General features: G+C 40.8%; 1 protein-coding gene across 3 annotated transcripts; it reads right to left on the bottom strand.

Moving 5' to 3' along the window:
- Positions 1–755: 755 nt before the first annotated feature.
- On the bottom strand, positions 756–10,448 carry MNS1 (meiosis specific nuclear structural 1). 3 transcript variants are annotated; one of them, XM_035335381.1, is made up of 10 exons: positions 10,419–10,448; positions 8,733–8,828; positions 8,443–8,570; positions 6,752–6,854; positions 5,637–5,866; positions 4,634–4,850; positions 4,448–4,555; positions 3,066–3,323; positions 2,032–2,157; positions 756–1,064 (listed from the first exon to the last, which is right to left on the bottom strand). In XM_035335381.1, the coding sequence occupies exons 1-10, from the start codon at positions 10,446–10,448 to the stop codon at positions 966–968; spliced, it is 1,395 nt and encodes a 464-aa protein (XP_035191272.1). In that variant the 3' UTR covers positions 756–965. The 3 variants fall into 3 exon arrangements, with proteins under 3 accessions (XP_035191272.1, XP_035191271.1, XP_035191273.1); XM_035335380.1 differs by lacking the exon at positions 10,419–10,448 and adding an exon at positions 8,941–8,986; XM_035335382.1 differs by lacking the exons at positions 8,443–8,570; positions 8,733–8,828; positions 10,419–10,448 and adding an exon at positions 8,232–8,416.
- Positions 10,449–14,092: the final 3,644 nt, after the last annotated feature.

Below are 14,092 nucleotides of genomic sequence, written 5' to 3' on the forward strand. Positions count from 1 at the left end.
TAAATAAGGTAATGCTCAATCCAAAGAGAAGTCAGTGTTTAGTCTTAGGAAATTCCTTATTGCAACAGAAATAAGTTAACGAAAGTGTCACGTCCTTTCCAAAACATGTTTGGAAATTGTCATGGTCTGTTCTCTGCAACAGATTTTTGGTTTAAGCATCAACAGCTCTTCTATGAAAATGGTCATAACTTGTTTTAGTTGGTCATCTTACAGCGTGAGTGGCAAAAGCATACCTGAGAATAAAATCCTTGAGGATTTTATTATGTCATCATTATAATCAAGAACTAGATAAAAATGGGAGTGTGGATGAGCTGTGTACCTTAATGAATGGGAGCAGTAAAGGTCAGTCCTGGCTGCGCAAATCTTTGTCAGACCTCAGCTATTTCAATGTATTCCTCCCACAGAGCAACTTAATAGGAACACAACACACAGTCGGTAAGTTTATGTACAGAAGTAGTAGTATAAAGTGATTCTGACCTCAAAGTGAGAATTCAAAGTAACAAGAGCTAGCAACGAACAAGTAATGCAGATGTACCATTTGTAAGGAGAAACATTGAGATTAGCATTTTAAGTGTTATGCAAATATAGATAAATCTTTAAATTAAAACCAAAAATAGTGCATTGGGATTTGATAGCCCATTATGAAATATCCATCTGAATTTACAGTGTCTTAGGTGTCTATTCTGTTGCTGGAGAAAACATTTTTAAACGTTGCTTCAACCCAAACTCAATTGTCTTATGTAACTGACAAATAATAACCCAATTTCCTAACTGTTTATTGGTGAAAAATGCGAAAAGTACAATACACATTTAAATAAAACTCGCTGTCCATCAGATCTTTCACTCTTAAAATGGAGACTTTTTTGACAATAAAAGGGAGCTCCTCGCTGTTAGCATCAACAGAAATTTTCATTAGAAATCAGATGCCATCTAGTGGCAAACCAGGAGAGGAGACGGTGGAAATTTCATCCCTCTTCAGGAAACGCATTCTCTCTTCTCTTCTGGTAAGCCAACCTAAATTCCTCACCAAGCATGTTAATGTCATCTTCACCTTTGAGTATTCCCTGCAATAAGGGGAAAGAAACACACATAGAAGAGAAAACAAATTAAAAATATGATTATGGATCTTTTTGTGTAAGTTGTAAAGCTTTTATCTATCCATAGTGCCAGTATTATCTTTAAAAACAAACAGCTCTGAAAACCACCACCAAACTTCAGTGGATGAGTTTCTAATTGGTACTAACCTAGAGCTGCCGAGCAACTACACTGACAAGGGGCACTGGCTGAGTTGGGTCTTTATCGCCCCTTAAGTTGTGTTGAAATTAGCCTACACAAAGAAGTTATTTTGGAAATCAAGTGATACTTGAACTTGAACAGGAATTATGCTTTGGAAGACTAAGTGTGTTTTGGGGAAGGGAACCCAGAAATCAAAATCTCTAACCCTATTTTAGTGGTCATACTGAAGAAAAAAAGTTAACACCAGTACATGAAACATTAATTAAATCTTATTGAAGTTTTTGATGCAGTTGTTTTTTTCTAAAAAGCAGCTTTTTCCTTTTCTTAAAATGCATATGACCCACAGAGCGTATCTTGCAGCATTTAGGAAAACCAAATTACAGCTGTATCAGAGGCTTCAAAATGAGGCAGAACTTCGGTGTTTATCCATTTTGAGTGAAACAGGCATTTTGAATCAAATAGGCTTTTAGATACAATGGACACCTTTCTAGCTGGAAGAGTCCTACTTAAAAACTTACATTCCATATCCCAAAAGCTTTGTATGTGCCAAAAAGGCTGGGGAAGCTTTCAACAAACTCTGTATGCATCAATATGGCAAGCAGTGATATGGCAATGAAGAGTATGTTTCATTACTGCCTAGTTCAGAAAAGGTGAACACATGAGAGCTGACACAAGAAGGACACCCACTGACTCCAGGTAATTTACACAGTTATACACCCTTACCTTGAACTAGCCAAGAGAAAAGGGATTTATAGAAAAAAATCATTTGAAGCATTTCAAATACAGTTCACTTACTCTAGGAAGATAACCCAGTAATTTAGATGCGTGCTCTTTCAAGAGTTTCTGCCTCTCTTCTTCAACAATGAGACGAATGTTTTCTTGTCTTTTCTCCTCTAACTGTCTTTCTTCGAGTTCACGTTCCTACAGTAAAGAAATACATTTTCTTAACCATCAAGTTTCAGCTCTGTCAAGATTTATTTCCCACCAATATATACTGTACTTATGGAGCCTTTTTTTAATGAAGTAAATTTAGAACTTTTAATTCATTTTAACTCCTGGTCATGGGAAAATTAGTTTGAAAATGATGAAAAACCATACGTAAAAAGGCACTATTTAAACAATAAGTGATAACTACAAGAAAAGTCTCAGACAAAACAGAAGACTGAATACCAAGACTTGGGCTATAGTTAAATTATTTAAAAGTCCTTTGAAAAAGTTCGGTAAGTCAAGGTCTGGTTCCTTGTGGACTCTCAGCTGGCTCAGTCTGTTCCTGCCTCACTGCTCTAGTTCAGGAAAAGGAAAACCAGGCCCGTGTTCTTATGCTGAGGACGAGAAATTGCAGTTCATATTGCACATGCGGTCTGAAAACTAGAGCGTAGCATTCCATGGGTGGTTTTTAGTTTATGCCAAGCTTTTTCTTCCTCAGATGCTACCTGGAAAGACTCAATCTGAAATCAAGGCTGAGTTTTCCCCTTCTTACATATCATCAGCAGTACTGCCTGATGAAGGAGGCTGAAGTGGGCAACAGTTGTGTCACCAGTCATGTGGCTCTTGAAGAGCTATTTGCAGAGCATGTCAAGTACACCAGGATCTACAGCTGTTAAAGGCTTTAATCTTTTCAGCTGTAAAAAGTTGTCTCTAAAGACTTCTTTCTTGTCAGCAAACTAAAACAAAGGCCTGCTTCCCACCTCCTGCCCTCAACCATTTCTCTGCGATTCCTTTGTCACCTTTCCGTTGTAACAATAGCCTTGTTACATAGGATAGAGAAAGTATTCTCAGATTAAAATGTTTTGGCGCAGACCAACAGCAAAACTGAACATTTCTCTTACTTTATCTGCAATAAATTGTCTGTGACGGTCTTCAATAAGTTTTTCCACAGCCCTTTTGTGTTCAAGCTGTTTCATTCTTCGTTTCTGAGCATTCATCTGTTCAATGCGATCATCCTCTGCAAACTTGGCCAACATCTGTTGTCTGAAGGCTTCTTCCTCTTCTTGCATAGCTTGTCGCACTATCTTCTTTAAAGCAACTTGCTCTTCATATGTTTGCTTTAAGTCTAGACGTTGCCTTATTTTCTTCTCAATTTCTGCCTATAAAGGAAATTCAATAAAATGCTTTTTATTGAAAATACTTTGGAAAATTTAAACTTCAGCCAATCTACCTGATTTGTCTCAGATAAAAATTAGTTATAAGGAAGAAATTCTTTCCTCTGAGGGCGGTGAGGCACTGGCACAGGCTGCCCAGAGCAGCTGTGGCTGCCCCATCCCTGGCAGTGTCCAAAACCAGGCTGGACAGGCTTTGGGGAGCCTGGTTTGGTGGGAGGTGTCCCTGTCCATGGCAGAGACGTGGTACCAGATGGTCCTTAAGGTCTCTTCCAACCCAAAGCACTCTATGATTCTATGAAATTCAGTTTATTTAATAAACCTGTCAGAACTGAGCTTTTTGCTTTGAGGCAGCTCACATACTAAAATGGGCCTAAAGAAGTCCCTCAAAACCATCCCAAAGTCATGATGAACACAGGAGACTTGGCAAAATCCAAAGTGTAAAAAAAAATAAAATCAATCCATAAATTACCCTGCCAGCACTGTTACAAGAAAAGTTTTGGAAATGGAAGTTACTTGGCCTTTGAAGAGCATCCTCAGATGCAGAAGGCACTGCATGTGGGATATACTCCCAGAAAAATGTTTTTGTAAGTGTCATGGCTGCAGCGGCAATTCCCGGAGACTAAAGGAGAGCTGCTCCATCACAAGGACATCAGAAATGAACGGACAGAGGAATACTGGGTAAAATACTGTCCCCCAGCTTTCACCTTATTACTTATTTTCTAGATCAGCAATTCGAGTGGTTTCATCTTCTCTTAAAATTTTCATATCTGGGCTGTTTAAATTAGGTTAGTTTATCCATAAGTAATCCATAAATTGTATATTTTTCTGCATATACACTTCTGTTCTTATTTTATTGAAGTTTCATCCAGACCAGCTCCACTAACCCGAATCTTCCGCAGGAATAATGGCAGAGTAGCAGTACTCCTCTCCACTTGCATTCTCCCTTGGACAGTTTATGCACGTGTAAACAGAGGACATGCGCTACATACAAAGAAGTGATATCTGCCAAGTGCCGAAACATCCATACAAGTATCTGCAGAAGTCCAGGCAAAGCGAATTTCCCCCCGCCCAGCACAGAGATACTACTTCAGCGACCTGCCAACACTTACCATCTCCTTCTTCCTCTCTGTCTCTGCTTGTTCTTCCAGATACAGCTCTTGTCGTATTTGTTCCAGTTCTTCACGCTTCTGTTGTTCTCTTTGTATGTTCTGGGCAATCTATTACAAGAAGGAAGGATTTCTCAACAAAAGACAGAAACATAGAAAATAATCTTTTATAATATCAAATTTCAATACCATGGCTTGAAGTCTTTGCTTTTTCTCCTCCATGTCTCGAACTTTAGCCATCCGATCTTCTTCTCTTTGTTGCTGACGGTTGGCAAACTCCATGATTTTCTTATTTTCTTCTTCCATCTCTTCCCGTTTCCTCTGCCTCCAGATAGCTTGTTCTTTTTTAAATTCGTCGATATACATCTGAATTGCTCTCATTTTTTCTAACTTTAGTTGTTTTTCCCTGTATAAGGTCAAAAAAGTACAAGTGCATAACTAGCTACCTAACATACCGCAGTGACATTAAACAGACCATACGCTCATCGTTAACGATATATTCCAGAGACGAAGATTTAGATGACTCTCCTTATCCATTCAGCAGGAAATCAGATGCCTGAATTATAAGTGCTAATTAATGAACCACCCCTGAAAGGGAATCTCATGTTTAATACCTTTCCTTCAGGACAGGCTGAACACAGAGGTGCTCACTACTACTCTATTTTACACATGCTCCATCCAAACAACAGCGGGAAGGAAGCCCAATAGCCCAAATGCCTCAGAAGCCCTGAACCTTTTTATTCATTTATACTAAACTCTCACCCCACTACCATCATGCCCTCAGAAAACTCCTTTCTTATCCATGGCCCTAAGACATGGCACACAACATACTTCATTTTTAACGAAAAGGCAGGGGCACGAGGCAAGGTAGAAACCCGTGATACGCAGTCATTTCCAGCATGACAGGCCTAATGGAAGCATTCCTTGAAAAAAAATGGATTTTGTATCTGGGGAACAAGACCACAAGATTGACTGAAATGACAAGAATATTCTGGCTCTTACACAGCAAAATCTATGCAAGTGTCTCTCTTGTTACTCAAGTGGGACCAAGAGAATCTTTCTTGAATAGGAATAATTTGTTGAAGTGGCCCTTAGCCTATGAAGCAGGCATATACAAGTTCATTTTCCTACATAGAATTATATACAGTTTTAAGTTTAAAATAAAAAATAATAAAAATTCCAAGTAACTAACATTTGGTCTTCCTCATAGATCTTCCTTACGATTTCATCAATCATGAGTTTCTCTTTTAGAAACTCTTCATAAGCATCCTGCCTCTTCCTCTCTTGTTCCTCAAGCTGTTTCTCCAGTTCTTGCTGATACATTATTTTCTCCTTGTTCCGCCTTAGTTCTGCAGAACTTTCTTCTTTTGCTACCCTTTCATGTTCTTCCTTCATCTTTTGGGCTATTTCAGCATCACGTTTCTACAAGGGGAAGAAAAAAAGCAACGTAAGATTCCTTTTTGCCTCCACTTGCAGTGAAAAATTACACAGCATATAAAAGGAATTATATTGCCTTACAAAAACAGAACGTTTTCCACCTTAATCTTTCTCTCTCCCTCTACACAAACACGTAGTGCCTTAACATGCTTCATGCCTTGAGTAGAACCCTTGAAGAGAATCCCCATTATCGAAACAACTTGAGAAGAACTAACAATCCTTCGAGGAAGCCATGTATTTTACTAAGACTAAGTAGAGTGTTCACAGTAAGAGTGAAACTAGCTCACCATGGCATAGTGACCAGCATGTAACAGAGCCATGCAGAACATCCTCAATAAAGTGAGGATTTACTTAATTACACAATTTACTTAAATTTTGCATCAAACATTAATGTAATTAGAATCACCTGCCTGATCACCAACATTACCCTATATGTATATAACAGTTCACAGTTCTTTTCTGAAGTTACTCAGACGTGTTTGTGTTTAATAATAGTAAAAAGCATTTTCAACCATCTGCTTCCGAGATAAGGATTCACCACAAAACCTTGTATAATAGTTTTAACTTCAGTAAACATTACAAAAACAATGAAATAAAAACTATATCCCTTCACACAGCTTAATTCACTGCTACTTCGACTGTAGTGGCAAAGCAAGCCTTTTTCTTATGGCTAATCAGTTCTCCACAGCAAAAAACTGATTTCAGTATACACTGAATTCTTAAACTTAGCAATAATCTAGATAAAAAGGCCAGCCTCAAAGAGAATTCTTAATACAATCTATACAAAAAGTTAAAGCACTCTGGTGGTTCCTGAGAACAAAATAGGACTTGGTTGAAAACCACATGCTAGGATACACTGAAACTAATTACCATTTTCTCATACTGTATAGCTTCTTTTTCAGCAATCTGTGCAGCTCGCTCCTTATTCATATAAGCAGATTTCAGTTTTTTTTCTAACTCTCGAAGTTCAAGACTAGGGGAAAAAAAAAGAAGTTTATCCTATTACAAGGAATTTATAGGAAAAAAAGAGAAACTTCCACCACTGAAGGCATATTGAGAGATCAAATCTCTTTACAGGAGTTGAAATGACACAAACTGTCAAACAGAAAGAAGCAATGAGACAACCACTGAATGGGCAATAAAACTAAACCACAAATACCAACTGGTTTGAAGTAGTACTACAATAAGCGTTATAAACTGATGAACATTTGCTACTGAATATTACTGTTTCACACTGTAGGTCATTGTTATGGTATCCACATTAAAGGTTAAGTAACACAACAGCTCACTAGAAATTAGATGATGCTCTTCAGCTGTACAAATAGAGATATGTTATTGCATATATTGCGTCTTTAAAAGACGTTTAGATGTAGAGCTTAGAGATATGGTTTAGTGGGGACTGTTAGTGTTAGGTCAGAGGTTGGACTTGATGATCTTGAGGTCTCTTCCAACCTAGAAATTCTGTGATTCTGTGATATCATGCATATGTTCAACAAAGGGAAGGAAAAGAAGGATTTTCATGAAAGATTTCTAAATATACATGCTAAATGTCTCATCATTTTGAGGTCAAAACAAAATTTCTTGTGTGAAATCTCAGCCCACAGTAACAGAAAATAAAATGAGTGCTGACATCAACCAGCCAGCCAAACCACTGCAGAACATCGGTGTCTTTGCATGTGCAGCAACTCAGGAAGCTGAAATCCGCAGAGCCCAGAGACAAAAGCTACAGTAGTCAGGAAAGACACAAGGGCTGTTACCAGAATGTTCCCAAAACATTTTAATGGAATATATAACCTGTCCATAATCCAGAGTAATCACTGCAAGAGTCACAGAGCTCCTTTCTTCCACTGATATATTCAAGGATTACCTTAGACTCCTAACTATTCTGAAACAAGTCTAGGTAATGCCTTTTAAAACAAGCTTAAATAAGTAACTCATTGGGAAAGTTTCTTCAGAATGTATTACAGAAGAGGAAAATTGTTTTAGTTTTGTTTAGATTTTCTTTTATCTTCATTAACGTTTTCACCCATGACATCTGTACAAATCAGAAACCTGAGCACAATACTGTATTTACTGTTCTTTTCAACCTTTTGGTAATATTACAAGGATACACCAGGAATTTAACAGATACAGAGCATGGAAAGCCAATGATACAACCAGTAAAAGGAAGTTACATAAAAGATATGCTGCTATCTAACAAAATATTTGTTTTATTTCTCAGGATAAAGCCTGATTTTAGATTTTTTTTTTAAAAAAAATGCTCAAATAGAACAGCAGAAAAAGTTTCAAAGTTCAAAAAGTTAAAGCCTGTTCTAAAATAGTAAATTGTGTGTATCTGATTTGAACATACTGAGAGCTCCTCTCCATTGCTAGAAACCATCCCATAGTGTCATCTTGCTGCATCTGAGGCTCAGTCCAAACCCCGTTAAAGGAGGAAAAACAAACAACTGAGAGATGCAACAGGCTGAATACCACAGTCCCGTTATCAAGGCTGAGTTTGATTTATAAACAGCTGATGGGTGAAGATTTCAAAGAAGGCGACCTGGTATTCGAGGCTTTACCTGTTCTCCCGCACTTGCTGCCTCATCTTTTCGTCCTTCAGCTTCTCGTGCTTGAGCCTGGCCAGCTCAGCCGCCAGCCGCTCCTCCTGCTCCAGCCGCTGCTCCCTCTGCTGCTGCTTCTCTTCGCCCTGACCGGGACAAACAGTTCCCGTCACAACTCGCCTTTGGAAGACGGCAAATTACAGGACCGCGCCGCTGAACGGCTTTGAACACCCTCGGGACGCTCTGCAAAAGTAACCTCAGGCGACGAACGCCTCCCGCCCGCACCGGCCCCGCGGCGCGGCCCTCACCCTCCGCACGGCCTCGTCCAGCCGCCGCTCCTGCTCCACCGCAGCCCACAGCCTGGCTGCCCGCCGCCGCCCGCCGCGCTCCTCCGCCGCCGCCGCCTGCGGGCGACAAGAGAGAGGTGGTGCCGCCGGGCCGCCCTGACAGAGCCCGCCGCCCCGCCGGGCCGCCCTGACAGAGCCCGCCGGCCGCCCGCCCGCCACCCCCGCTCACCATCCCTCCCGCCGGGCCCGCCCGCAGCCGCCCGCGCCGCCATGGCAACCGGCGGCACCGGCCTCGCCTTCCGGGGCGGCCGCCGGCGGCAAGGGCCCGTCCGCGGGGAAACGGTGGCCGGGATGGCTTCCAGAAGGGCTCCCGGAGCGATTCCCACCAAGTATTACTTAAAACTGCATTTTGCTGAGCACACAAACTAGATGGCAGCATTGAATTACGGATTTCTGTCCTTCACGGCGATTGCCAAAGGGGAAGCAGTCACGGAGCGTTACCATGGCCCTCACCAGAAGAGGGGATTCGTGGCAAGGTTCCTTGGTATGCCTCGCCCAAACCCCACAGGCAAAAAGGAAGGAAAATCCAACCCTGACTTCTCCCGAGACACCTTCCCCAGCACACAGCTGCTCACTCCAGGAATTTCTCCCGAATGGCTTTGCTCCCGGAGGGAAATCAACCCAAGCTCTACTCAAATACCTTTTGCCACTTTTCTCATATTTATTTTCCCTTCTACAGAGTTGCGTGAGATTAAAAGCATTTAAGCTCATTTAAAATAGTATTTAAAATTCATTGTCACCTATTTGATAATCAAAACAATAAACCTTAAGACAAAAACCTTTCAGAAACGGGTAAAGAAAAAAGTCTGCCTGTTTCTATTGATTCTGTACTAGGTATGCTTCAATCTGTATATATGTGGGATGGGAACACTCTGTTTTAAATCAATTTCCAATACTTTACTAGAATGCCCGAGATTAGTGTAACACTTTCTGAAGCTTTGGGTATTCTTCACACTTCCAAGAGAAAAATGTTCTCCCACAGCGCGTGAGAAAAGCACGCCACCCAAGCAACTCCAGGCCATCTTTAACCGAACTGATGCAAGCAGCGGGTTGAGCTGGGGCAGAAAGAAACACCGCCAACATCCTCTGCGACTCCCTTCTCCCGAGTAAACAGCTATATGCCTCAGTTAAATGGAATTTTCTTTCTTGCCAAAGAAAATAAGATCAGCTCCCCTCACCTTACTTCTGGAATCAGCCGTAAATAGCCTTCAGATGTAGAATTTAATTTTTACACACATGTCCTTAATTTGGAACAGCAACACTCTAAAATAAGAACATTAAGTATACCTAGGTTCAGTCTCCAGGAGAGCAAGGCATTCAGAGAGAAAACTGGGACTGAAAGTGTTTGAAAAACATACATGAGACCAGCAAGTCAGTTCAGAGTCCTTAAAATTAAGGGGTGGCTTGCATTTGTATATCAACAGTATTCATGAGCAGTGTTTCTTTCACAGAAGGGACGGACCACAGCACTAATATCCAGCATGGAAAACACTTGGAGGTTTACAGTCCTCAGTGCCTCATTTTTCTTTGATTTCCCATATATTTCAGATTTGCTCCAGTGAATTTATAATGTAAAGAAAAAAAAATCCAACCAGAGAATTCTTTTATCCTCAAATCTCATGGCAGCTTGTGTTCAGAAACTCTTACCTTTAATGCCCTCATAGTTTTCTCCAACATAAATTAAGCCATGGGGAAGTTCAAAAACATACTGTGTGCACAGATCTCCAAACCAATCACCCAGTGTATTGGTGAGGGGAAAATACTCCAGAAACCCCACACAAACAACCGTATGCACAGAAACAACCCTTGTCCTACTGCTTTTATTAAATACTTGGAAATGGAAAACAATAATTTCCCCTAATTCCAATACAACTGCTGGTCTCATTTATTCTTTCGTGTAAGCTTCCCCAAGAACTGCAGGCTCCTGCCCTAAAGCTTGGTTGTCTTCCCCCCCCCCTTTATTTCCAGAACTTCCCCCTTCATTCAATTTGGGGCCCTTAGTGTCTCAGTCACCCACTCTACCTTCCCCGTAGCTTCTGGGGGGCTGCTGTTCAGTCCCCCCCAACCAAAGAACTGAGGGCACCCCCTCACTTGGGTCATCTGCAGACTTGCTGGCCATGCAGACACGTGGGTAGCACACCTGCATCTGAGCAAGCACTTCTCTCCTCTGCCCTAGCACTTCCCCTTCTCCCCAGCAAGGCTGTCTCTGTTGGATGATCCACCTCCACCTGTGGGAAGCATCTGACTTTGCTGCTCCTCCCAGCTGGGCGGTCACAGCAGGTCACTGCTGCTAGCAGAGGCCTCTGTGGTAGACTCTTATGTGCAAAGAAGTCTAGCACTGTGGTTAAAGGGGACCTACCTTTTCCTTATGTCAAAAAGCAAACCTCACTGATGGATGGCACCAACTGTAATTTCTCAGTTAAAGGCCACACCTGTAGTCTTGGACAGAGTTGCTCAACACATCTGAAAGAACACAGTGAAAACGTGGTTGTTTTGCAGCCGGCTATATCAGACTCCTTACTGTCAAGTGCGTTTATACTTAAGTTTTCTTTCCATAATATAAATAACCAAGTTTTTAGAATAACAGGTAGTGAAATGTCTACTTTACTACAGTTTGGAAAGGAAGGAGTCCCAGTTGCATAATTACCATCAAACTCTTGTTTCACACAGCATTTCTGCTTGCAGTAGTCTGTTTATAGCTTACTGGTCAGCAACCTGCTTCTCATTCCTTTTTCCTAACACCATTAAAAACTCCCAGGGCTTGAAAAGCATCAGGTAAACCAGCAGCCAACTGTACAAGTGAAGCGTTAAATTCAGCAGCCCTTTCTCAGGGTTAACAGAGCATATTAATAAACGGTTCAGTTCTCAGCCTCAGCATCACCACCTACTGATCAACCTACCACTGCAGCAACGAAGACTGCTGAGGAACAAAACTTTTGCTCATGATAAAAAATGTCAAAATGGAGCATTAAAGGGAAAGAGAAGGTTCCCTTTCCTTTAAGGGTTTGAACCAAAGGTTATGGAGGAGCACACAGCAGATAAGGTCATTAAATGAAAAAAAGTGATGCCATTTTGCAGGTTTACCTCTTTTCTAGGGCATTCTACCAGATGATCATACCATGTGACAGTGACAAATGCATTCCAGCTGAGATAAGAGATGTGGGTCATGCTGACTTTGCAACAGTATAAGCCACTACTGGGGATAACACGGTGTCTCTGCGAGACAATTTCCCTTCTTCAGATGAAAAGATAAACGTGAATTAACAGGGAAGAGTCTGAAACATCTGAGCAGTGGTATTGATCTATTAAAGACCTAGATAAGTCACAGAGAAACTAATGCTTGCTCTCCTTGATGTTAGTGATGGATGGGATAGCAGATTTAGCAGCTAAGGGGCTATCACTGTCAAGAAAATCTGAGCACTAATACTACAGATAATTTTTTTCTGGGGGGGGGGGTGATGGTGGGGGATTATTCTGCAGTAGAGGGGAAAATATGTCCCAGGGCAGCAGCAGGCAGAAGTCATCTTTTACTTATGACATTATGGATTGTAAACAAAAATATTACAAGGAACAAAAATATTCTGTGCTTCAAATCCATTCGGCAAAAATACAGCTGCTCCTGATGAGAAAATGTGGTTTTAATAAATATTTAGCTATATAATTGAGTTTTCAAAGAATAAAGAGAATAAACGGAGTCTCAGGCCAGAAAGGATGTTTGTGAAAAGGACATGAACAGCAATTAGTCTTAGAAGGGCAGCATGTTCTTTGCTTCAGTTTCAGGTTTCCATCCCTGCTCAGCTGTACTAGTCAAAAGTAAATGTTGTGAGCATCTAAAGGCCGATGTAGCCAAGCCAGTTAGAATGTATATCCGCAGCATCATATACAGCATATATTTCCAAGTAAACTCAGAGTTCTTAATATTTCCTATTAATATTTATTACTGGCTTATTCTTAAAGCACCCACCCGCTCTTCTGAGGAAGCACAGAGTTTCTAGAAAACTGAATACATTAACTCTGAAGACTACAGATGAATTTTACTCCACAGTGACAACATTACACTCCATTGTTTCTTAGAAAGGGGATTTTTGCTGGTTGGACACAAAATTATTATCATTTCAGTTAAAAGGGCAGACTTACATTAAAACAGACTCATTAGCTGTTTCGTAGAGAGGATCTTTAAAAATAAAAACATTCAGGTAGTGCAACTACACTTGATTCTGCTTTCACGCAGGTAGATGATCACATAGTCCCTTCCAGGCTTACATGTTGACAAAACCGTTCTTCATCCCACGGCGTCTTACTTCCATAACATCCTTGTCAATTCTTTGTTTCCACATCAGCAGTGCCATAAAACGCAAGTGCTTCCTGAAACGTGCAGACCAAACTCTTTTGGACACTGCAAACAAAGGCAGGGAATCAAGACACTATTTCTTCCCTAAGTTTCAAGTCTCTTTCCAAACTTCATTCAACCCGTCAGGATTTGTTCAGGGCTAAGATGGGAGGCTGCCTTAGACTCACTGGCCGGTTTCTTTTGTGTCTTCTCTGGGTGCTTCTGTCTCTGTAGTTTCTGTCCTATTGCTATTACTCCTACCAAACTAAGTTTGTGGCATTCTGCAACCCTTCATTCAGTCAACATTATTTACATGCTTAGTAGTTTTGTCAGTGGCCTATATATTCTATAGTTTCTTATTATTTTAACCTATACTACAGAGTTCAATTGCTTCTTATACTTGCTGTCTTTATTTTCAGGATACCTATACCATCAACGTCAGCCAAGTTTAGTACAGCAGCCAACAGGACTGTGTTCTATTCAGTGAGCTGGGAAATGGGCTTTTACAGCACACAACACAGTCTGAACTTTCCTGCCAACTGGCTGCCTGGCTAGTAGATCTGCTCAGGTAATGGCACAGAATTTCTCAAATGCATTTGGCACAACTTTGCTAGCATTCAGTGACTGATAAATAATTTGAAAGCCATGTCCACCATGCTCTTTTTAATCCAACTAGCAAACACAGGGGAAAATACAAGCTGCATTTACCAGGCTTTCTGCTTCAGCTGTAATCATTTTTTTAAGCAAATGTCCTAGGCAGAACAGAGCTCTGTGTAAAGATGGTTGTAAAACCACTATGATATTCTTGTTTGTGCAACAAGAGCTTTATCCACTTCAATTCAAACTTTTGTTCCCCCAGTTAAACTGAAAAAGAATTGAGATCACAAGTTGAAGCAAAAGGACCGACTTCTCTTTAATGAAAATGAGCAGCGATGTTTAGTTGAGAATCTAAATGTTTATGGGTATGACAATCTGCTTATAAAAGCTCATC

The sequence above is a fragment of the Oxyura jamaicensis genome, chromosome 10 (assembly GCF_011077185.1).
Source record: "Oxyura jamaicensis isolate SHBP4307 breed ruddy duck chromosome 10, BPBGC_Ojam_1.0, whole genome shotgun sequence".
Classification (NCBI taxonomy): Eukaryota; Metazoa; Chordata; class Aves; order Anseriformes; family Anatidae; genus Oxyura; species Oxyura jamaicensis.